At 54.1% G+C, this 22,479-nt stretch overlaps 1 protein-coding gene across 4 annotated transcripts in view; it reads left to right on the top strand.

Moving 5' to 3' along the window:
• Nucleotides 1-22,479, top strand: part of MYOM3 (myomesin 3) — a 46,714-nt gene that overhangs the window by 12,333 nt on the left and 11,902 nt on the right. For all 4 annotated transcript variants that reach the window (XM_007175128.2, XM_007175127.2, XM_007175129.3 and 1 more), the window contains 17 exons: nucleotides 199-339; nucleotides 1,857-2,018; nucleotides 2,648-2,789; nucleotides 3,763-3,962; nucleotides 4,609-4,662; nucleotides 5,048-5,175; nucleotides 7,947-8,130; nucleotides 10,734-10,908; nucleotides 12,858-12,979; nucleotides 13,376-13,563; nucleotides 13,798-13,924; nucleotides 15,052-15,230; nucleotides 17,983-18,097; nucleotides 19,012-19,168; nucleotides 19,887-19,996; nucleotides 21,500-21,544; nucleotides 22,239-22,375. In XM_007175128.2, coding sequence (XP_007175190.2) covers nucleotides 199-339; nucleotides 1,857-2,018; nucleotides 2,648-2,789; nucleotides 3,763-3,962; nucleotides 4,609-4,662; nucleotides 5,048-5,175; nucleotides 7,947-8,130; nucleotides 10,734-10,908; nucleotides 12,858-12,979; nucleotides 13,376-13,563; nucleotides 13,798-13,924; nucleotides 15,052-15,230; nucleotides 17,983-18,097; nucleotides 19,012-19,168; nucleotides 19,887-19,996; nucleotides 21,500-21,544; nucleotides 22,239-22,375 — 2,366 coding nt within the window. The remainder of the gene's footprint in view (nucleotides 1-198; nucleotides 340-1,856; nucleotides 2,019-2,647; nucleotides 2,790-3,762; nucleotides 3,963-4,608; nucleotides 4,663-5,047; nucleotides 5,176-7,946; nucleotides 8,131-10,733; nucleotides 10,909-12,857; nucleotides 12,980-13,375; nucleotides 13,564-13,797; nucleotides 13,925-15,051; nucleotides 15,231-17,982; nucleotides 18,098-19,011; nucleotides 19,169-19,886; nucleotides 19,997-21,499; nucleotides 21,545-22,238; nucleotides 22,376-22,479) is intronic.

Below are 22,479 nucleotides of genomic sequence, written 5' to 3'. Positions count from 1 at the left end.
GTCCCACCTAGAGAAATCTCTTCCCCAACACTGGCCCCCAGGATCAGGCCCCCTCTTCTTGTTAACACCACCTGCAAAACTGTGAATCCTGACCCAGAGGAGTGGGGACACCCCAGAAGGGTCCTCACTCCCATCTAAGCCCCAGGCTAGGCTGGCAGCCTCAGAAGACTTCTGCCCTAAATTTCTGTTCCCGCCCAGGACTGATGTTTGGCCCCAATGTGGAATTCACGTCGATGCTGAAACCAGTCTTCGCCCGTGAGAAGGAATCCTTCTCCCTGTCCTGCCTATTTTCAGAAGATGTGTTAGATGCCCAGCAGAACATCCAGTGGTTCCGAGATGGTGAGGACCCCTAGTCCTGGCCCCTAACCTTCAGAGGCAGAGGTGGAAGCCAGAGAGGGACTAGAGCCCTGGCTGCATCCCCACCTCTGGGGCCCCCGGTGGAGAGAGGAACTCAGCTATGCCCGCCCCCTAACTGGTACAAGCTGGGCGATGGGTGCCAATGAGGTAGAGGGAAGCAGAGCACAGCCAGGTGGGTTCAGATCAAGTCACCCTGCAAAGTGTCACCGAGCACCCGTGGTGCCAGGCCCTGTGCTGGGTGCCAGGGCAGGGTTAGGAACAGACATGCATGAGCTCAAGGGGCTCTCCATCCGGGAGGGAGCAGGAAGCCAGAACACAATTGCACACTGCCCGTTGAGAGCCTGTGGTTGGCCAGGCACCAGCCCAGCCCTTTACATGTATGGGCTCGACATCAGCACCCTAGGGGTAGGTGATGACATTTGAAGCAACAAGAACAGAGGCCAAGGCCAGGAGCAGGTCAGCCTGAGGAGGGTCAGGGCAGGTTGTGACAATTGCCTTGGGCTTCTCAGAGTCAGGGTTGTAGGTGCAGGTACATAACTGCTACTCGTGAGCTGGAAGATGCTGGTGGGGGGGAGTGGGTGCGGGTCATGGGCCAGGGCTGGGGAAGGCCGGTCAGCCAGGGAGGAGAGGAACAGCTGGACCTCCTGCCCCATTCGTGACCAGGCCTGCAGCCAAAGGGCCAGGAGCACAGCCCCCTGACCCCGCAGAGCTTGAGCCTAGGGAAGCTGCCCCTGCTGGGGGCTGGGGCGGAGGAGTGGGAAAACCACGAGCCCTGAGAAACAGCTGCGATAACAGGCCGAGAGGTTTCCCAGACCTGTAGGTCTTCCGGAACAGAGGTGCTGACAGGAGGGAGGGGCCTTCACGTGGCACAAGGAGCAGGATGGTCCAACAGCAGGACCTCAGGGCGAGGCCTAGAGCCCCAGAGCCCCTTCCCCTTGCCCTCACTAAGGTCCCGCCTGCCCAGTCCCCACCCGCCTCACTGACACCCCAACTCTTTCAGTAAGTCCCCTACCCCTTTCCTGAGTCCCCACCCCCCTCAACAGGCCCCCCTCCCTCCATTAAGCTCACAATCCCTCCCCACCGAGCCCCATCTCCTTTCTCAAGCCCCCAGCATCCCAAAGAGCCCCTGACCGTCACACAGGGCCCCATCTCTCTTGTTCCCACTTCTTCACAGGACCTCCAACTCCTTACCGAGCCGCTCACCGAGCCGCCGACCACTTCCCTGAACCCTCATTACCTCACTGAAGCCCCAGCCCCTTCCCTGGGCCCGGCCCTGCCACCGCCCCCCCCCCTCCCCCGCCTCAAACCTTCTGCAGAGGAAAGTTCAGAGGCCACCTTGGTAGAGTTCTAGTGGTCACCACCCCCTCCCCAGCTCCCCAGCAGAGCCTCAGGCTCTAGCCAGGCCAAGTTCACCTCTGCCTAGACCCCCAGAGCATCTGTGGGTTCCCAGGTGAGGCCCAGATCCCCTACGAGCTCACCCTGGACCCCTCCCCCTGCAGGGAGGCTGCTGAAGTCCTCCAGCCGCCGGCAGATGCTCTACGCAGACCGCCAGGCATCCCTGAAGGTGTCCTGCGCCTACAAGGAGGACGAGGGTCTCTACACGGTCCAGGTGCCCTCGCCCTCTGGGCTCCAGGAGCAGAGGGCCTATGTGTTTGTGAGAGGTGAGGGGGGCGGTGACGGACCGGGGCTCTGCCTTGACTGATTTGCTGCGGGACATTTGGGCGAGTCCCTGCTCCTTGAGGCCTCGGTTTCCATGCTATATATTGGAGGTGCTGGGGTAGAGTCTCTTTAAGAATCCCTGTGCATCCCATGACCCTCCAAAGGGACACAGCCTGAGAGTCTCAGACGCAGAGACAGCTGGAGAGGGAGGGCTGATCGTGGGCTGGGATCATTCTAGTCCTGGTTGATTTCTGTCTCCTGGCTTTGCCACTTCACTAGCTGGGTGATTTGGGGTAATTCACTTGTCCTCTATGGGACTCAGTTTTCCCACCTGCAAGATGGGGGGTTGCGCCAGGACTCAGAGATTAATTATGCCAATCGTTCAGGTGTGTGGCATAGAATGGACCCCTAATAAACGGTACTCCTACCCCCTACCCCCAGATGCTGTTGTTTGAAAGGAAGAGGCTGTTATTCAGGTCGTGCTCCTCAAGATCAAACTGAGCCCCTGGGGGGTGGTTAATGAGAAGAGGACGAGGGGTGAGAATGGGAGGGGGTCTGTCGCCAAGTGGGCATTGACTGGAAGAGCCTCCTCCCCCACTCTCTTCCCACCCCCGCCCACCCCGGGCTTCAGATGCTGCAGCCGAGAAGCCAGGGGCTCCAGGCTCCCCCCTGAATGTTCAATGCCTGAACGTGAACAGAGACTGCCTCACCCTAACGTGGACCCCGCCCAGCGACACCCGTGGCAACGCCATCACCAGCTACTCCATTGAGCTGTGAGTCGGTCTCTTCAGTGGCAGATCTCATGGGGGTAGATGGCTCTGTGAGGATAAGAGTGGGGGCTACAGGAAAGAGGGACCCCCATGCCTGTCCTTGGAATAGGGCAGGAGGTAGATGTGTTATTTAGGGGCAGTAGAAGAGTGTCTGCCCCTGGAGTCAGCCGCTGCCCTCTAGACCCTTTACAGCAGGAGCTGACACTGGGAGGGGCAAACATCAGTGCTTGAAACCTGAGCACATGTGGAGGCTGTCCTCCCTGAGTGACGAGTCGGAGTAGCACTGACGCGGGAGGGAGGGGGCACACCAGGAAAGGGAAGGCCCAGAACATCCCACCTCCTTCACCTGCCGCCGGCTCCGAGGCCCTAGCTGGAGGTAACCTAATCCAGCCACTCGGATCCTTACAACAATCCCTATCTAAGGGGGAGGGGGACTCTCTAGTGCCCCATTCTACAGATGAGGAAACTGAGGTACGTGGCCCCATCCAGCCAGTACTGAGGACAGTGGCACCCAGGGGGGCGCAGAGACCCCAGACTCTGAGGGTCACTCTGGAATGCACTCCGACAGGGAGTGGACAGCCCTCGGGGGAAAGGCTAACTCGCCCACTCACAAGCCATGTGACCTTGGGCAAGTCATCTCACTCTCTAAACGCGGATCCTGTTGGTAGAGTGAAGGTAATCACACCTAACCGTGAGGACCGTCAGGATTAAACGAGATAACGGGTGTGGAGGGACACAGCACAGCTCCAGGCACGCAGGAAAGCTCCATGAAAGGCACTAGCTATTTTGATTAGCACCGTGCTTGGCGGAGGATGGTGAGAAGGCCTCCTAGGGCCCGAGGTTGGAGCCAGGCTTTTAAATGGAGAGAGATGAGCTGGGCCGGCAGCCCAGGGCGGGGGAAGGGACCTGGAAGAGGCTCAAACTGGGGAGGTGTGAGTCGTGGGCAGGGGCTGCAGCCGGGGCCTCTCTCCCACAGGTGCCAGGGCGAGTCCGAACAATGGGTGCTCTGCCACCAGACCCCCGGCGGGACCTGTCGGTGCCCAATCCAAGGCCTCGCCGAAGGCCAGAGCTATCGGTTCCGGGTGAGAGCCATCAGCAGAGCGGGCGGCAGCATCCCCTCCAAGGCTTCAGAACCGGTTGCCATGGGCGACCCTGAGGAAGCCCGGAGGAAGACAGGTGGGCACAGAGGCCCTGCAGGGACATTCCAGAGCATCAGTCAGGGCATACTCAGGACTGCCTCAGGCAGCAGACAGGCGCACAGCGCCCATGCCAAGCCCTGATCCAGGAGGGGAGACACAGTGCTGTCCTTAGCAGCCCCTAGCTGGAGGGGGAACGTACAGCTCGTCTGATGTAAGAAACACAAGCCTGTCCACACAAGATACTACTCTGGGGTAAAACCACAGCACCCTCTTCAGATGCCCTTAATCTGAAGGAGGAAGACTGTCCTGCCTCAGAAGCCCCCAGCCTGGACGGTGGGGGGGACTCAGCCCTCTCAGCCCTGAGGAGCCAGCCTGATCTGGGTTTGCCGTGCCCTAGGGATCTGACCCCATCACTTCTCTCTGTCCCTCTTTGTCCCAAGAGGACAGAGCATCTTTGGGGTCCAAGAGCAGCGGTGCTACACTTTGGACTCCTGAGATCGCTGGGGCCCAGATGGACCTGCTTGAGTGCCCACAGTGAGGGGCCGGAAGGCCAGGACCAGGAGCCGGGGAGGAATCAGCACCCAGAGTGGGGCAGGCCCTTCCCTGTCGCCTGCTGACCCCGCCCACCACACACACCCTGCACCCCTTAGTTCTCCCCTAACATGTTCCCTTCTCCCCACTAGAGATCCCCTTTGACATGGGAAAAACGATCACGGTCAGCACAGATGATTCTGAAGGTACGTGTGAACCTCCTGACACTTTGCCTCAAGACTCTAGCCCCCTTTGCAGTTCTGGAAACTCTGGGCCACAAACTGAACCCAGAGGCAGAAGCTGTCGTGTGCAGGGTGTGGGGAGGCGAGCGCGGGTAGGATCCAGGCTGAGGGGCCAGGCTCTCTGGTGGGCGACTGCGCCCCTCGCGGAGGAAGTAGACGTCGGGGAAAGTCCCGGCAGGACGTGGGGAGACCTGGGTTCTGGCCCTGGCTCTGCCTGGCCTTGCTGGGTGACTGGAGCAAGTTCCTGCCCCTCTCTGGGCCCCAGTTCCCTCCTCAGTGAAGTGAGGGGCTGAGATTCGGGGTCTCTGACGGCCCACACATCTCCACCCCTGGATGGCTCTGCTTCCAGACTTCGTGACCATCCCCTCGCCCCCGACCAATGTCCACGCCAGCGAGATCCGCGAGGCCTATGTGGTTCTGGGCTGGGAGGAGCCAAGACCCCGGGGCAAAGCCCCACTGACGTACTTCCTGGAGAAGGTACGGAGACCCCAAGGGCCCCAGCCCCAGGCCGGCCTGAGAAATAGACACGCTGTGTTACCAGGATGTGGGGGTGTGTTCAGGGAGGCGCTGGGAGACCCCGGCATTGCCTCCTGGGGAGGCCTGAAGAGAAGAGAATTTCCTGCCTGGAAGGCTTGAGCATAGCCCTGCACAGAGGCAAGGGGGTGGATTAAATGACCTTTCGAGGTTACCTCCAGCCCCGAGAGGCCAGTTACTGATGGCAGTTCCGGAAGCTGTTCACGGAAATACACAAAATTAAGAGACACAGACAGTAACAACAGTAAGATCCACCATTTCCTGCGTACACCCCCAACCCAAGTCTGTCTGGCATCTGGTCACACATTGGGTCGAACACCTAACCCTGGCCAGGGCCAGGGTGGGAGGGAAGTCAGGATGGTGCCCACCTGCCAGGGTCATTGACAGACAGCACATACAGGGCATGGGGGGTGGAGGCAGGTAGCACCAGGAGGCAGTTCTCCCTGGGGGCAGAGTAGGGGCGGGAGACTGGGGAGGGGGGCAGCTCATGTGAACTGGATTTCACAGTGGAGGGGAGGCATCGTGGCAGAGTAAAAAACAGCATGGTGTTAAGATCCATTCCAATCCTGACTTCCGCTGTGTGAGCTACTGTGCTAAGTTCTCTGAGCCTCAGTTTCCTCCAGCACAGAATGGAGACCCTACCCTGTGAGGACGAAATAAAAGTAGTACATAGCCAGGGCCCGCAGCCCTGGGACTGTAAACCCTTCCCAAGGAGATGCTTTTGCCTCTGATCCCCCTAAAGGAAGACACCAGGTTTACCTTCTCATTACTCGCTGGGTCCAGCACGGTGCCTGGCACATGGCAGGTGGGCAGTACAGGTTTAGTGAATCAAGGAATAAAAATGTTCCAGGGAAGAGTCTCTGGCTCTCGTTGTCCAGATGGGCCTCTCTGCACATTCACAGGTGATCCTATTTCTCTGACATGGGAAAGCTATGGATAATGGAGGATTTGTTTTGTGAGGCTATAAAGTATAATGGTTGAGACCTTGGCGTCAGACTGCCTGGGTTCTAATCTCGTCTCTGCTACTTACTAGCTGTGTGACCTTGGGCAAGAAATTTAATCTCTCTGTGCCTCAGTTTTTTCTTCCATAAAATAGACATAATAATTGTACATCTTATAGGGTTGATGTGAGAATCAAATTAACTGAAGCACGTCAAGGCTTAGAACAGAACTTGGCACACAGTGGGTGGTGCTCAGCCATGTTCCTTGGTTTTTGTAGCGATTTCTTAGCCTACCTGGGTTCTAGGCTACTGACAGCCAGGTGGGCCTTGGGAGGGAAAAGCATAGAGAGGGCAGGGTCGGTGGGTCCCCCCAGGGCTTCTAGGTTTTAACTCTCACACCCAGACTCAGCAGAAGTGGCCTCTGGGTACCTTATTAACCTGCATCACCCTCGGCTCTTCACCCTCTATCTACCCAGAGACACAGGATTTATGGCTGCCTTTGGGGCCCCGATGCTGTGTAGAGTAGCAGGTTTGGGGGGTACCCACACCTGAGCTTAAATACCAAATATGCCAGCTATTAGACGCGTGACTTTTGGCCAAGTTACCAAAACTTCCTGAACCTGAATTTCTTCATTGGTGGGGAAATTAACCCTTACTTTGCAGAGTTATTGTGAGAATTCATCCATTTACTCATGTATTCATCCCACAAACATAGACTGAGCACCTCTCACGCATCAGTACTGTTCTCGGTGGTGGATAAAACAGACAAACTCCTGTCTCCAGAGCTGAGATTGGAGTAGGGAGTGGGGGATGGATGACAAAGAAGATGAATCCGAAAAGTATTTGGCACATTTGCTAATGGTAGGAGCTTAGGAGAAAGACAGAAAGCATGGAGGGGATTTGAAGTGTTGAGGGAGGGGCTGCTGACCTTTCACATGGGGGGGCGGTGCTGGGGAGGCCACCCTGAGAAGGTGAGTTTTGAGTAAAGACCCAAAGGAAATGAAGGGCAAACCAGAGATTTCTGGGGGAAGAACGTTCCAAGAAAAGGGACCAGCAAGTGCAAAGGCCCAGAGGCAGAGATTGGGCCCGGCACCATCAAGGAACAGCAGGGGGACACAGAGCCTGGTGAGTGGGCAAAGGGGGGCATGGAATGTGGCCAGACAGGTGGCAGGAGTCAAGCCATGGAGAACTTTGCTCTGAGGGAGATGCGGGGCCTGGGAGGGTTCTGGGCAGACACGGATGTGATCTGACTTGTGTTGTAAAAGGATGCCTCTGCCCGTCATTTGGAGAAAAGACTGAAGGGAGTTAAAGGTAGAAACAGGCAGACCAGCTAGGAGGCTATTGAGATAACTCAGGCGAGAGACGATGGTGGCTTGGATCAGGGTTGTGGAGGGGAGCATGGGGCTGATAAGCCATGGCTGGACTCTGGATAAATTCTGAAGGTAGAGCCAACTGGGTTTGTTGACAGAGCATCTTCGGGGGATGAGAAATGAGAGAAAGAGTCCAGGATGGCTCCCAGGGTTCTGGCCTGAGCAGCTGAAAGGACGGGTGCCACTAACTCGATGTGGGCTGCACTGGCATGGGGGCAAGTTCCAGGGTCAGTTCTGTTGAATGTGAGATGCTCGACGGGCATCCAGGTAGAGACGTCACGGAGGCAGGTGGATCCAGAGTTCAGGTGTTGAGGGGCAGCCTGGGCCAAGGATAGAAGTTAGTGAGAGCACATGTGGGAAGGCAACCACTTAACCAAAGGCAAGTTTCTCTCCCTTGTCACAGTCGGTCATAGGTAGTGGCACCTGGGAGGCCATCAACTCAGAAACGCCTGTGAAATCCCCGAGATTCGCCCTTTTGGATCTGGAGAAAGGGAAGTCGTATGTCTTCAGAGTGCGAGCGATAAACCAGCACGGCATGAGCGATCCCTCGGAGCCCAGCGAGCCCATCGCCTTGAGGGGGAAGCCAGGTACCTGTGTGATGCAGGAGATGGGGCCAGGCCAGGCCAGGCTGTCAGCGTCCAGGGCTCGGGACCCCATGGCTGCAGGGACAGAGCCGTGCCCATTTCTCTGTCCTTGACCACTTCTACCTATCACGAAGCTGAAAAGCAACATGATCACAGGCCTGTAAAGTTTTAGACCATCAAGAATTATTGATACATTTCTCTGGGCAGGAAGCTCTTGAAAGTATAGACATTTTTTCTAGATCAACAATTCACAGGTTGCAGAATCCAGCCAGGTCCAGCACAGGATCTGAGTGTGACCAAGTGGTCCCTCAGTTCTAAACGTCTCCAACCAGGGCCTGATCCCACCTTGTGCAGCCAGGAGTGAGCCCCTGGGCAGGCCTCCGGCCCTCTCCCTGGTCCCACCCCAAGCTCCGCCTCACCAGGTGGGACCCCTCTCATCTGCAGCACAGCGTGGGCCTGGGCAGGTCATTTCCGAGCTGCGAACCTTGGTGTCCTCACCTGCTAAACCCATTGTTCTGAAGGCCTGGTTATCGCCCCCACCTGTGGCTCCCTCCCGAGTCTCCCAGCGGCAGCTCCATCCTGGTCCTGACTTCCCGGGGTTCCCTCTCTCCTCTGAGGCCTCTGGATTCTGATAAGATCAGAAGGTTCCCTGCAGCTGCCATCACCAACTAGTCCTTTAAGGAACCCAGCTGCAGCACTGCCCGTCCGAGAAGAGCCTGATATGCTGCAAGGCCTGTTTGGGGAAGATTTCAAAGTCCTAGATTTGTACTGTTTCAATAATGTAGGAAAAAGATATATATATATATATATATATATATATATATATATATATATATATTCATAGTAAGTATAAATAGGTTGATGGGCAAATGGAGTTTTTCTTTAATTCTGGTCTGGTTAACATTGAGTCTTGACTCAGGGGCCTGGCCAGTGAGTGGTTTGTGATTGGATGTGGGCAGTCTCTGGACCACAAGGCAGCCTTAGGGCAAGGTTCTGGTACAGTTCGGAGAAGGAAAGAAGAGAGAGGAGGGGAGGAGAGGAAAAAAGAAAAGGCATTTACTTGTATTATGAAAGTGAAATTATTGTACAAAAATGGGAAAATACAAAAGAAGCGAGAGAGAGAAAGAAGAAGGGAGGGAGGGAGGGAGGCAAGAGAATTCCCTCCACCCCAGGATTCTGCTGACCAAGGGTAACCACTGTGAGCATCTAGGTGCTTGGGCCTCTGGCCTTTGACACATGCATGCTAATGCATCTTTCTGAAAGTCCAATCAAACCACATGTAGAGCTTTGCATTCTACCTTTTAAAATTAGCATTATACCACAAACATATCCTCAGGTCTTGAAATCATGATTTTAGTGGGTGAGTACTACCCCATACATGGCTACCCTCAGCTCAAGTTCTTGCCTACGGGTAGAATCAGGTCTCTTGGACACGTGGGGCCTCTGAGTGCCCTCCTTCTACCCTCTCCCGCCACCCAGCCTTCATCCACTGTCACACTGTCTTCAAGCTGAGAGGCTGAAGTTGCTGACAGGACCTTCCTGAGCCCAGGACCCCAAGTCTGTTTCTCAGTACTTCCCCTGGGCCAAATGCAGAGCCTGACTCAGAGTAGGTACTCAGTAGTTACTGGATTTATGTTGGATGGATGCTGAGTTCAGCCTTTGCCTGTTGACTTTGAGGCACCACCAGAACACAAGGAGAGGTGTCCAGGGAAAAATGGAAGATGAGGCTCTAGAATTCAGGAGAGAGAGCAGGCCTGGAGGTAAAGCCTGGGGAGTCACCTGCAGAGAGGTGAGGGTTGAAGACATGGGAATAGGTGGACACTTGAGATGAGAAAAGAGGAGAAAAATGGAGCAAGTCAAGGAACAGACACTTGGAGGAGTCCCACATTTGGGGACAAAAGAAAGAGGGGGAGCCACAAAAGGATGTGTAAGGAGTTTGAGAAGTAAAAAGAGAACTAGGCAGGTCCTGTATCTGCCATCCATCCATCCATCCTTTCATCCATCTATCCATCTATTCATCGACCTATCCATCCATTAGTCTATTGATCCATCCACCCACCCATCCATCCATCCATCCATCCATCCATCCATCCATCCATCCATTCTTCCATCCATCCATCCATCCATCCATCCATCCATCCATCCATCCATTCTTCCATCCATCCATCCAGATCTGTCCATTTAACACATCATGGCAAACCCTACCTCAAGGAGCATAGTCTCAGGGAGCCATGAAAGTTAAAGTTTCAAGGGAAATAAAATGAAGTTTCCTAGAGATCAAAGATAAGGCTGAGGAAAATTGTCAGATCTGGTGACTTCTAAGAGAGAGAGAGAGCGATAGTAAGGATTAATGAATGGGGATTTTAGTGAGGAAGCGGAGATGTTTGGAGGTAAGATGAGAGAAGACTTTCAGAATACAAGAGTCTGGAGCACACCTCTGGGACTAGGAAAGAGCTGCCCAAAGCCCCAGGGCATGTCTGGAACGCACGTGCCCCACCCCCACCCCGTGATTGCCATGTGCGCACCTCCCCGCCTCTCCCACACACCTCCCCCTCCCCAGCCGTGTAACTCAGCATCTTCACTCAGTCCACACTTCTGATTTTCAGCCACTCTCCCTCCTCCAACTCAAGTTCAAGCTTTCCGAGACACACAGACCTCTGTCTCCCTGAACTGGGATCCTGTGAAAGACAGCCCAGAGCTCCTGGGTTATTACATCTACTCCCGGGAGGCAGGATCATCCGAGTGGAAAACAGTTAACAACAAACCCATCCAGGGCAACAGGTGAGTCTGCCCCCACCCCCTTCCTGCACTAGGGCAGGGCCGTAATAATAATGAAGCCTGCCATTCACGGTACAGTTGGGCGTTGGGCACTGTTCTAAGTTCTTTTCATATATTAGGTCATTTAGTTCTGGCTGCAATCCTATGAACTTAGGACTATTATTTCTATTATCATTGTACAGATGAAGAAACCGAGGCACAGAGCAGTTTAAGTGGAGTTTGCCAAAGCTCACTTAGCTAGTAAGTGGACTTGACCCAGACAGCCTCTTTTTCCGCAAGCACTCACCAGCAGCGTGCTGTTTGCAGGTAGTGGTGACTGGCTAGGTCTTGTCCTTCCAGGAGCTTAGAGACAGAGAGGCGGAGAGTGCAGCCAGGGCGGCTGGGGTTCAGGCTCCACACCCGCCCCTCCCGCCCCTCCCTCGCCGGGCAGCCCTGCACGGAGACTCGCCCTCTCCAATCGGCTCAGACTCCGGTGCTCTTGCCTATCCCACTCTCACTCCCCTCTGAGTCGCCCTCCTCACGCGGTGGCCCAGGTCCTTGCAGGCAGAAGCCTCGAGGCTTCTGGACTCATGACTTCTCTCCGTTTTGAGGATCTGTGGGGTCAGGGGCTCAGGTGGTGACACCCACCCCCTTCCCTTTCCATCAGACGACCGGCTGGGCCCTGAGCACACCTGTGGGCTCCCCTCACCCTGGGCTGCGAGCCCCAAGATTATCTCACCCAGAAAAGGGGACAGGACCTGATGCCCCTCTGGCACGCGGTGCCTCACGGTCACTCATGCTTTGTCACTGCTAAAGTTCTCCAGCTGGAGAATAATCGGGTTTTGGACCAATGAGCTCGGAGTCCAGGTTATCCCTAGGATGACATCTCTCCCCTGACTTGCATTCAGATGTGCGTCCCTGGAGGGGAGGACAGGGGCTGAGGGAGAGTCATGTGATGAAAGTGGCATGTCGGAAGAATGTGTCACACATGGGGCATGGCGTGGTCCTCTGGTACATCCAGAGACCTCATCACATGTGTGCATGTCATCGGTTACATGTGTCAGGGCTGGAAAGAGGCTAAACACTGCTGCCCAGGAGTGCTGCCTGGGGTGATGGTGTGAAGGGAGCTCAGCTGGGAGGCAGGGTCTGGTCCACCACCGTTCCACGGGCTCCTTCGAGCCTGGCTCACAGGAGATGCTCAAAAAAGACCTCAATGAACGGGCAGGCGCTGCGCTGGGATTCAGGAGACCCGGGCTCGGTCCAGGTTGTGTTCCTAACTGGCTGTGTGCTCTTGGCTCACCCCATTCCTTCTGGGGGAGCCCTTCGCTACCTGTAAAATGAAGAAACTGGATGGTCTGATCCGTAAAGGCCCCTCTGACATTCCAACATTCAACTCCTCGGGGTCAACTGGCCAAGGGAAGCTCCCTGTAGAACGAGATTTGCTACAGGAAAATGTTGATAAGTGAAAAGGGAAAAAAAGAGGTTCACAATTTGGGTCTTATCAAGAAGAGACAGGACGGGAGGACATTTTTCTCTAAGCCAGAGTGTCCTTGTATGTCTCTGGCTGATAATTCAGAGGTCTTTAAAAGGACTCTGTGCTTTAGTCACAGCATCCGTACAGATAAGAAGAGCCATCTGTTGTGTTTCCAGGACGAGGCCCAAAGTCCTAGAGATGTACGAGGTTGCTCAGTTTAGGGGTTGGCTACCTGGGCCTTCAACTGGTAACTTTCCCAGCGTATTTGCATCTTAATGATAGGCTCTGGAAGCTACATCCTTTAAAACCTTAAGGATCTCATCCTCCGGGGGGCAGGCATCACTTTGGGGGCAGGGGCAAGGTCTTTAGGCAAGAACTGAGGCCTCAAATCCTACCACGCTGGTGGCCACTTATCGCCACAAGGTTGTTCTAGAAAGTTCAGGAATGTCTCCATGCTGTTGGTTTGGCCTTTCCTGAAGGCTGTACATTTCTCTCCCAGGTTCACGGTTCCCGGGCTGAGGACAGGGCAGGAGTATGAGTTTTGTATCAGGTCAGTCAGCGAGGCTGGAGTTGGGGAGAGCTCAGCCGCCACCGAACCCATCAAGGTCAAGCAGGCTCTGGGTAAGTCCAAGGGGCAGGTGCAGCCTGCAAACCTCTTGGGACAGACCTGGGCTGAGCAGAGAGCAGGGGGCCTATCAACCACCTCTTGGAGGGTCCAACTCCAGAGACCATGAGGCAGAAGCCTTCTCAGGGGATCTGGTGCTGACCCCGACCACCCCTTCCTTTGGGGAGGAAGTAGCAACGGCCTGAGGCCATGGGGTGAAGTCTGACCAGCTCGGAGGCCCAGGTGCCCTGCACGTAGCTGAGTCAGCATTACCAGTGGACGCTACTGGCTAAGTCCGTGCCCCAGAGCAGGGTGGGCACCCACTGGGGGAGGCTCGCTGCCTCCCTCAGGCCCCACTGCCCAGTCCGGCCGCCCCTCGGGAGCAGTGGCCCTCACCCCTTGCCTCCCCGTAGCTATACCATCTGCCCCATATGACTTCGCCCTCCTGAACTGTGGGGAAAATGATATGGTCATCGGGTGGAAACCCCCCAAGCGGCGTGGAGGGGGCAAGATCCTGGGCTACTTCCTGGACCAACACGACTCGGAGGAGCTGAACTGGCGCTCGGTCAACCAGCAGCCCATCCCCACCCAGATCTGCAAGGTGAGGCTGGAGTGCGGCCACTGGCCTGCTGTCCTGATTTGTGTGGGTGGAGAGCAGGGGTCAGGGTTGGAGGTCCCGAGGCTGAGAGGGGCCTCAGGTTTGGTGCCTCGATAATCCAGCTGATTGTCAAGTGCAGACCAATCTTATCTGAAGCTCCTATAGACCTCCTGCTGTGAACCTTGTCCCCTGCCTCCCCAGCCTCCGCCTTCATGGTCTGTGTTTTTGCTCTTCAAGGTCAGTGACCTTCATGAAGGCCACTTCTATGGGTTCCGTGCCCGGGCAGTAAACTGGGCTGGTGTTGGAGAGCTGTCGGCGCCCAGCAGCCTGTTTGAGTGCAAAAAGTGGACGATGCCTCAGCCAGGTGAGCGGCTGGGAGGTGCCAAAGCCCAGCACCTGCCCTCCCCTCCCCTCCCCCAAACTAACAAACAAGATGACCGCTACCGCCAGGCTCGCTGTGCATTCAAGCTTGCTCTGTCGGTCCCAAACCCCAGACCCCTGCCCCCTGTAACCTCTGACACAGTCTTAACTCTGCCAAGTCAAGAGCCCTGACCTTGGCCATTGACTGGCCCTGTACCCGCATCCAAATTATCCTCTAGCTCAACACACCATCTGAGCTCCGATTCTCAACACAGACCAATCTCAAACCCCAAAGGCACACTGCTAGGTGACCAACTCGTCCCAGTTTGTTCAGGACTTTCCCAGTATTACCACCGCAAGTCCCGTGTCCCAATTCTGGACAAACAGGGCAGATTGGTCACCCTCTGCACCACTCCCGCAGCCCCATCAGCCTTCTCACAAACTAGCCCTTCATCTCCCCCTTAGGAAGGAAGGATGACGATCTTCCATCATTCTGTTCAGCTCAGCTCTGTTTTCCGCACAAAACCTTTACCTGAATGGCAGATCATCACTACGCGTGATGCTTTAGACAACGACAGTTACAAACAACTGATATTTGTTGGGTGCTTACTATGTATTGACACTTTCCATAAATTATGTCATTAATGCTCACGACAGCACTATTTTATAAGAACTATTATTATCCCCATTTTACCGATGAGGAGACAGGAACATAGAGGCTAAATAACTTGCCCAGAGTCCCCATAGCCTGAAAAAGGGTGTTCGCTGGGACATGAACCCCGGTGATCTGACTCTGGAGTCCACACCCTGAGCTTCTATGTTAAACACTGAAATGGCAAAGAGATTAGAAAGATTAATGCTGTCTGGGACAGGGATGGGGAGGGTCAAGGATGTTTCCCAGAGGAAGTGATACTGAGCACGCTTTGAAGAGTTAACTCTATTGCAGACACAGACCAAACTTTGCCATGAAGCCAAGGCCGGCCAGGTCCCCACCATGTCCAGAGCAGGCACTTCCAGGCCTGGCTGGGACTGAAAGATTGACAAGCTTGCTGACTCGCCACCCGCCCACTGCCTGACTGGCTGGCTGGCCATTTGGCTATCCATCTCCTTCTCTACCCCGTCTTCCCACAGGACCCCCGTATGGCGTGCGGGTGTTTGAAGTGCGGGCCACCTCCCTGATGCTGATGTGGGAGCCCCCACTGTACCAAGGGGCCGGACCGGTCACAGGCTACTGCATCAGTGTCCAGGAGGAAGGCTCTGAGCAGTGGAAGCCGGTCACTCCAGACCCCATTTCTGACACCCACCTGAGGGTGAGTCCCTGCCCCTTCATCCTCTGACCCGCCCTAAGCCTTCCCTGCCACAGGATATGGCAGGACTACAGAACATCAAAGCTGGAATGACCCTCAGAGATCACTGCCCTCACTTCATGGCAGCAGAGGACCAGGAGGGGGAGTGGCTTAGCCAGGGTCACGCAGCGAGTCGGTAGTAGGTCTGGCCGGCGGTTGGTCTTAACCCGCTCCATTCTGTTCAGACTCCTCCCTAAAACCTCACTTATAATCAGCAAGGTAGATTAGCATTGGATATGCACATCCCTTGAGCTAGGAATTCTGCTTCTAGGATTGAACTGTAGAGAAATAATTAGTCAAGTGTGCAAAAACCTAAGGACAGTGATGCTCGTTGTAGTGTTGTTTATAAAGGCAAAATTTGGAAACAAATGTCCATCAGTAGGGGGCTTGCTTAAATAAATCACAGTGTATCCTTAATGTGGACTCAGTGTCAGTGAGTGTAAAGGCTACGGTAGCTGAAGGAGTGGCAATAATATAAAGAATGAGGTAGAGCTAAAAAAATAAAAAATAAAAAATAAAAATTTAAAAATTAAAAAAAAAGAGTGAGGTAGAGCTACGTGTATGTTGTGACATAGAAACATATCCACCATATGTGGCTAAGAAAAAAAAAGCACAATACAGAGCAGGATATTTATATGTTAGATAACATTTAGAACATGTATATCATATTGTATATTAATGAACATAGAGGCATATATGTGTTTCTTAATTGAAATGAGAAGCAAACTCTAAACTCTTTGGATAAATAAGAAATCTAGCAGAATCATTGGTTTTATTCACCTGTGGTGGTTGTTTTCACTTGCACTCGTGTAGAAGGGAAAGCGCAAACAATGCTCTCCTGGCATAACAAACACGACTCACATATTTGTCATGTCAGAAAACAAAGGTGTCTGCTGAAGCATTCTTAGCAGACACAAATTATTAACAGACAATCCATCAGGACCGCAGACTTCACAGAATCCATCTCTGAAGCCAGCATGTCTCACAGGCCTTCTTTGTTTAAGGAAAGTTTGTAAGGAAAGTTCTGTGATGTGTATTAGATTTTATCTTCTGCAGCTCTAGGGAGAGAGGGAGTATTTTCTCCAGCTCATTTTCCTGAGGCATCTTTCACCAGCAGGCAGGAGGGTGTGTGGGTTTCAAAACCACTCGTTAGCACTCTGTTAGCACCAAGAGGAAAGAAAGCAGGCTTGAGAGGCCCGAAACAATGTGGAAAGAAGATACTAACAAGCAGAATATGCCACATGTCACGCTTCCGCATGGTTTACAGTGCATTTGCAAGTCTAAATGGATTGTTACAAAATTGTCAGTTCTGGGCATCTCTGGGAATGGGGCTGCCAGGAGAGCCTTACCCCTTCATTTTATATTCTTTTCTATTGCTTTAATATTTCCTCCAACAAACATGAATTTCTTTCATAATCAGAAAAAAATAAAAATATTTCCTTTTGAAACAATAACATTAAGGCTATCTAAGACCAAATGAAGAAGGGCAAGTGTCAGCCCGTGGAAGGCTCTGAGATTGTGCAGTTTCCGCCCCCATGGGGCCCGGGTCCCTGCCGTAGAGTCGGCCAGTGCTGGACAGCTGGCCCGAGAGAGCCACGCAAGATGGATGGCCCCTCTGCTCCCCAGGCAGGCTGGCCCAGGGTCGGGGAGCCTCGGTGACTTGGCACTGTTTCTGCATGTGGATGGTTGGCCGGCATTCACTCAGTCATTCACTCGACACTTCTGGACCCCTACTTAGTGCCAGATCTGGAACTAGATCGTAGATGTAAAAAGCTGCAGTAACAGTCCTTAGGGAACAGGCAATTACAATACTGTGTGTCGTACAATCAAGGAGGGTCCGAGGGATTCTGGGAGCTCCCAAGGAGGAAGGTAAGAGACCTCTCCTGGCCTCGTCCCATCTGTCCAAGCTGAGTGGCCAAGGGTGAGCTCTTGTTGCTAGACCAAGAGAAGGGGAGGGCGTTCCAGGCAGAGGGCTCAGCATGGGCAAAGGCAGGGAGGCGTGAAGCGACGTGATGCATGGGGGACTCTGAGGAGTCAGGGAGTGAAGGGGGCGAAGAGAAGAGGACAGAAGGCTGAGGATGGACGGATGAGGAAAGCTTTAGGTACCAAGCCTCGAAATCTGAACTTTACCCCGAAGGCCACTGAAAGAGTTAAGTGTACTCAGACTGGCATCTTGGAAACATCGGCAGAGGGAAAGATAGACCGGGAAGAAGGGTCTAGAGGCAGAGGCACCATTTAGGAAACGGTTGGACTAGTCCAGGAGAGGAGAAATAAAGCTGCAGTCAAAGGCGTGGCTGGGACACAGAGAGGTCACATTCAAGAAACGTTAGGGAAATAAAATGGGAACTTCGGTGATTAGATGTGTAGCGCTCAAGAAAAAGATGTCAAAGATGATGATCCCCAAGCTTCTTTCTAGGGTGACAGATGGAGGAGAGGCAGGGGGCGCAGGAAGAGAAAGGGTTTTCTTGTTGAGAGGCTGATGATGAGTTAAGCTCCGAGCAGGTGGAGTTCCAGGCATCACGAGCGTGGGAGGTAATCTCAGGGGAGAGGCTCACCTGAAGCTGGAACTCAGGAGAGCAATGTGCCCCTAGCCTGCCCCCCACCCCCAGGGCAGCCTGGCCCTCCTGGGGGTCCCCTGCAGCCCGTGGCCAGGGCTGCAGGAAGGGTGGGTCTTTGCCATCCTCGGTGCTCACTCTTGCCCCCTCCCTTCCCCCAGATTTCTGACTTACAGCCGGGGAAGACCTACGTATTCCATGTACAGGCTGTGAATTCAGCGGGCCCAGGGCAGCCGTCCATGCCCACCGACCCCGTACTCCTGGAGGACAAGCCAGGTAGGGGCAGCGGGAGGGCGCTGGTCTGCAGCAGGAGGACAGAACCTGCTGGGCCCTCACCCCGCCACACCTTCCTGCCCCTCATTCCTTCCTGCCTGTTTCTCTCCCGTCCACACTCTCGTTTATTTCTGTGGGATCCCAAGATATGAACATATGGTTTCCTTCCATGTGATGGGTCTTCCATTCTTTATATGCCACATTCTTAAACTCATACAGCTCTTCGTGGATATTTAAAAGAATAGCCAACTTTATTTCAGATATGCCGTGTGGCTTTGTCTGCCTTGCAGTCAAGGCTCCCGAGGTCCGCTCCTACCACACACGCCAGATGCTGCACTGGGTCCTTACACTGTCTGGCCCTCCCAGTGAGCCCCTGAGGGAGTCGTCACTGTCCCCACTTTAGAACTGATTTTATTGTAGCTCAGAGAAGTTAAATGACTAGGTCACACAACTAGTATACGATGGAATCACTCAGCTCTCCTCACTATAAAGTGTGTTCTTTTTCCATTCTTTTAATTATTCATTCATTCAGCAAGTATTTGGTGACACCCACGCTGCACTGGGGACATGGCAGTGATGAGAAAGCAAGGTCCCTGCGCTGGTGGGGGGAGGGGCAGGACGAATGGACAGTAAACACGTAAATGATGAAAATGTCAGTGATAAGTGCTATAAAGGAAGTGAAACAGGGTGATGGGGTGGGGTGGGCTTTACTGTAGCCTCAGTAGTCTGAGGAGGTGACATTTGAGCTGAGAAGGAGCTTGATTATACGAGGCCTTGGAGGCCACAGCAAGGAGTATGGGGTTTATTATTCTATTCAAGAGCAATGGGCAGCCACTGGAGGGGTTAAGCAGGGGAGGGACCTGACCCGGTTTATTGTTCCTAAATGCCTGGTGCCCTCCGTTGGACCCTGCCCTCAGATGCTCGTGAGATCGAGGTCGGCGTGGATGATGAGGGCTTTATCTACATGGCTTTCGAAGCCCCCGAGGCCCCCGACTCCTCGGAGTTTCAGTGGTCCAAGGACTACAAGGGCCCGCCGGACACACAGAGGGTCAAGGTCGAGGAGGAAGTTAACAAGTAAGTGAGGGGAGGGGGCAGCCCGACTCGTCCACAGGTCCCAGACGTTGTCGGATGGGTGGGCAGAAGCTCGTGGGTGAGACCATCCGGCAGGACCCCCAGATAGCGAGCTTGAGAGGACTGCTTGGTCTCTCATGAAGGATGCTGACTGCCACCTCGGGGAGAAGTGAGGGAGAGCGCACTGGAGAGGCTGAAACGGTGTCATTCATTTGGAGATCCTTTTGCTGTAAGGAATGTGTGTGCCTCTAGGCGGGCGCCTCCAAGGAGACGCTCAGGACTTGGTTTCTAGCCTGAGAGCCAGTGACTTGGTCTTGCAAGTTCTCTGGGCTCAGCTTCCTCATCAGTAAAAGAAGGGTTAGGATGTCAAGTGCCCCCAGGTCTCCCTCCTCCACCCCCAGCAGCTCTGGCCTTGGCCCTGTCCAGCAGGAGACAAAGCTGATGACTTGAGCCCTGTGGAGAGAGGCAGGCCTGGGGGATGTGGCCAGTATGAAGACTGTTCGAGAGAGCCTGGCTAGTGAGGACCATTGAAGGTGGCAGGCCAGACGTGCCCTGGGCAGGGGACCCCAAAGAGGTGTAAGGAGGCTGCCACCCCTGCTTACTGGCTTGGCCGGGGTCTGGGCTGGGGTGCAGGGCTTGCAAAGCCGACCGAGACTCCCCAGCTCCCAGGCCTCCAGGGCACACGGCCCCTCTCAGAGCCTCTGCCCTCCTGTCTCTGCAGGTCCAAGATCATCCTGAAAGAACCTGGCCTCAAGGATTTGGGCACCTACTCGGTGGTGGTCACCGATGCTGACGAAGAAATCTCAGCAAGCCACACGCTGACGGAGGAAGGTGATGCCCCCTGTTCCACTGCCACCTCCCCAGAGAGACGACCCAGACACGGAGTCCCAAACACAAATACCCCAGAGGCCAGCAAGAAGCAGTAAAAATGAGTAAAGCAGAGATTTCCAGGGAAGTAGGCCCTCACCCACCCATTCAGTCAGTCAGCCAGTGAATAAGTATCTGCTGAGCACCGACCGTATGCCAGAGACTGTCCTAGGCACTGAATTACATAAGTGAACTCAACAGGCAGAAACCCCTGGCTGATGGAGTTCACGCTCTTCTTGTCTCTCTCTTTTCTTTATCTACTTTTGATAAAAAGCAAAGGTACCACTGAATTATTTCACTTCCTTCCATAGCCTAAGAAAAACAACAGCATAAGTAGAATGATGAACTGCAAATGGCAGTCGGTCTGAGGAATGAGGATGGCAAAAGGGAGCAGTGGGGACTGTGGTAAACCAGAGAGGGGATGCCGGGCCTCAGCGGTCATCTATGAGACTCACCCTCTGCTGTCTCCATAGCAACTGGGACAGCCCATTGTCCTCCCTGATGATTGCACTGGAGGCCCTTTGATTTTGTTAAGAAGCAGAAGCCAGGCAGGTCCAGATTGCAATTCCACTTCCACAATTTCCTGGCTGCTTGACCTTGGATAAGTCATGACACCTCTCTGGGCCTCAGTTTCCTCATCTGTAAAGGGGGATTATAATCCCTGCTGTTCTAAGTGAAACAATGTTGTTATGCAGATATACTTAGATGATTCCATGCAAACTAAAGCCATCCACAAAAGTAATGGGGTTTGCTTTTTGTTTTTGGACTGGATGCTTGCCATGTGTCCAGACTCATCATGCTAAGGACTCTGGAGCTTATAAGAGGAAATGAGATATGAGCCCTGCCCCTGCCAATTCATTCATGCAACATGTATTTATTGAGCACATACTATGTGCCAGATACCATGCAGGTCCAGAGCTCAGCTTAGCATAAGAGACAAACCTAACACAAAGAAGCAGTTAGCAGTGAGACAGCACTCTGCCAACCTGCCCTAGACACAGGTAGACTGAAATGCTCAGTGGGGAGAGCAGACCCTCAGATACAAGGACAGTATGGCTCAGTGGGGAGAACAGACCCTCAGATTAGGACAGTGTGGCTCAGTGGGGTAACAAGGGGCCTCAGGAGGCAGACAGTAATGCTCACCCCACAGCATGGTGTGAGGACTGCTGAGATCATGCAGAGCCTGGCACACAGTAGGTGCTTCTCTGGGGAGGTGGCATTTGATCAGGTCTTGAAGGACAGGAGAATAAGCAACCTCAGGGTAGCCTGCGGCAGCCCCCGCAGCCCCCTCAGTGCCCCAGAGCCAAGGCCCACAGTGGTCGTCATCAACCCCTCAGTAGCCAAGTGACCCCAAGCTGAGTCTCTCAGGACTTTCACCCAGTGTGGACGCTAGGACGGCTTCCACAGACCCCACTGGCCTGGATATGTCATTCTCTTTGGTTTCTTCCTTGCTTCTCCCTGTCCCAGAGCTGAACAAGCTGAAGAAGTTGAGCCATGAGATTAGAAACCCAGGTAAGCGGTCCAAGCCACCAGCCTTGGGCAGTCCTACCAGGCCCACTGGGGTGTTCTGAGCAGGGCTGAGTCAGCCAAGAGCCAGAAACTAGCTGGGGGCAGCGGGCAAAGGATGGGGACGTCTTGGGGCTGGAAGGTCAGAGACCCAGGGAGTCCTCAGTCCATGAAGGGAACAGAGCGGCCAGCAGAGAGCACATGGGATGCAAGGGAGGGCAGAGTGGCTGGTTTCTTCTTCTTCTTGGATTATGGATCATCTAAACCCCTGCTGCCCTCCATTGGCCAGGAGTAGCTTTTGCAGTCCCTGGGGCAGGGGTCACAAACTTGGGTGCATATTGGAATCACCCCCAGAGCTTTTCAAAATCCCAATGCCCAGGCCACACCCCAAGCAAATTAGAACCTCTGGGTCTGGAACCAGACACTGGTGTTTTTGATAGTCCTTGGGGATCCAGTGTCCAGCCAGGGTGAGAAGCACGACCTCAAAGCTGTGGGAAGAGGATGAATTCCCTGAGATGAATTCAATCTAGGGGGACTGAATGTGGGAAACCCTCCCCAGCCCCTCACCCCAGTCGTGTCTGCGTCAGACTCTGAAACATTTTGCACATTAAATGCCCACAGTGTGCTCAAGGTGGGGCTGTCGGGAGTGGGGAGGGGAGAAGGGTTCCCTGCCCACCCTTTCCTGTCCTCTGCCACCCAGTGATCAAGCTGATCTCCGGCTGGAACGTTGACATCCTCGAGCAAGGAGAGGTGCGGCTTTGGCTGGAAGTAGAAAAGTTGTCTCCAGCCGCTGAGCTGCATCTAATCTTCAACGAGCAGGAAATCTTCAGCTCACCGGTAATTGGGGGCTCAGAATCCCTAAGTGAGGTTCCTGGCCCAGGAGGTGGCCTCACAGGCAGTGGTCTCCACTGGCTGCACCTTCCCCTAGCAGACATTTCAGA

The sequence above is a fragment of the Balaenoptera acutorostrata genome, chromosome 1, assembly GCF_949987535.1.
Source record: "Balaenoptera acutorostrata chromosome 1, mBalAcu1.1, whole genome shotgun sequence".
NCBI classification, from domain to species: Eukaryota; Metazoa; Chordata; class Mammalia; order Artiodactyla; family Balaenopteridae; genus Balaenoptera; species Balaenoptera acutorostrata.
The sequence above is the reverse complement of the archived record's forward strand: the minus strand, read 5'-3'. Positions and strand labels throughout refer to the sequence as shown.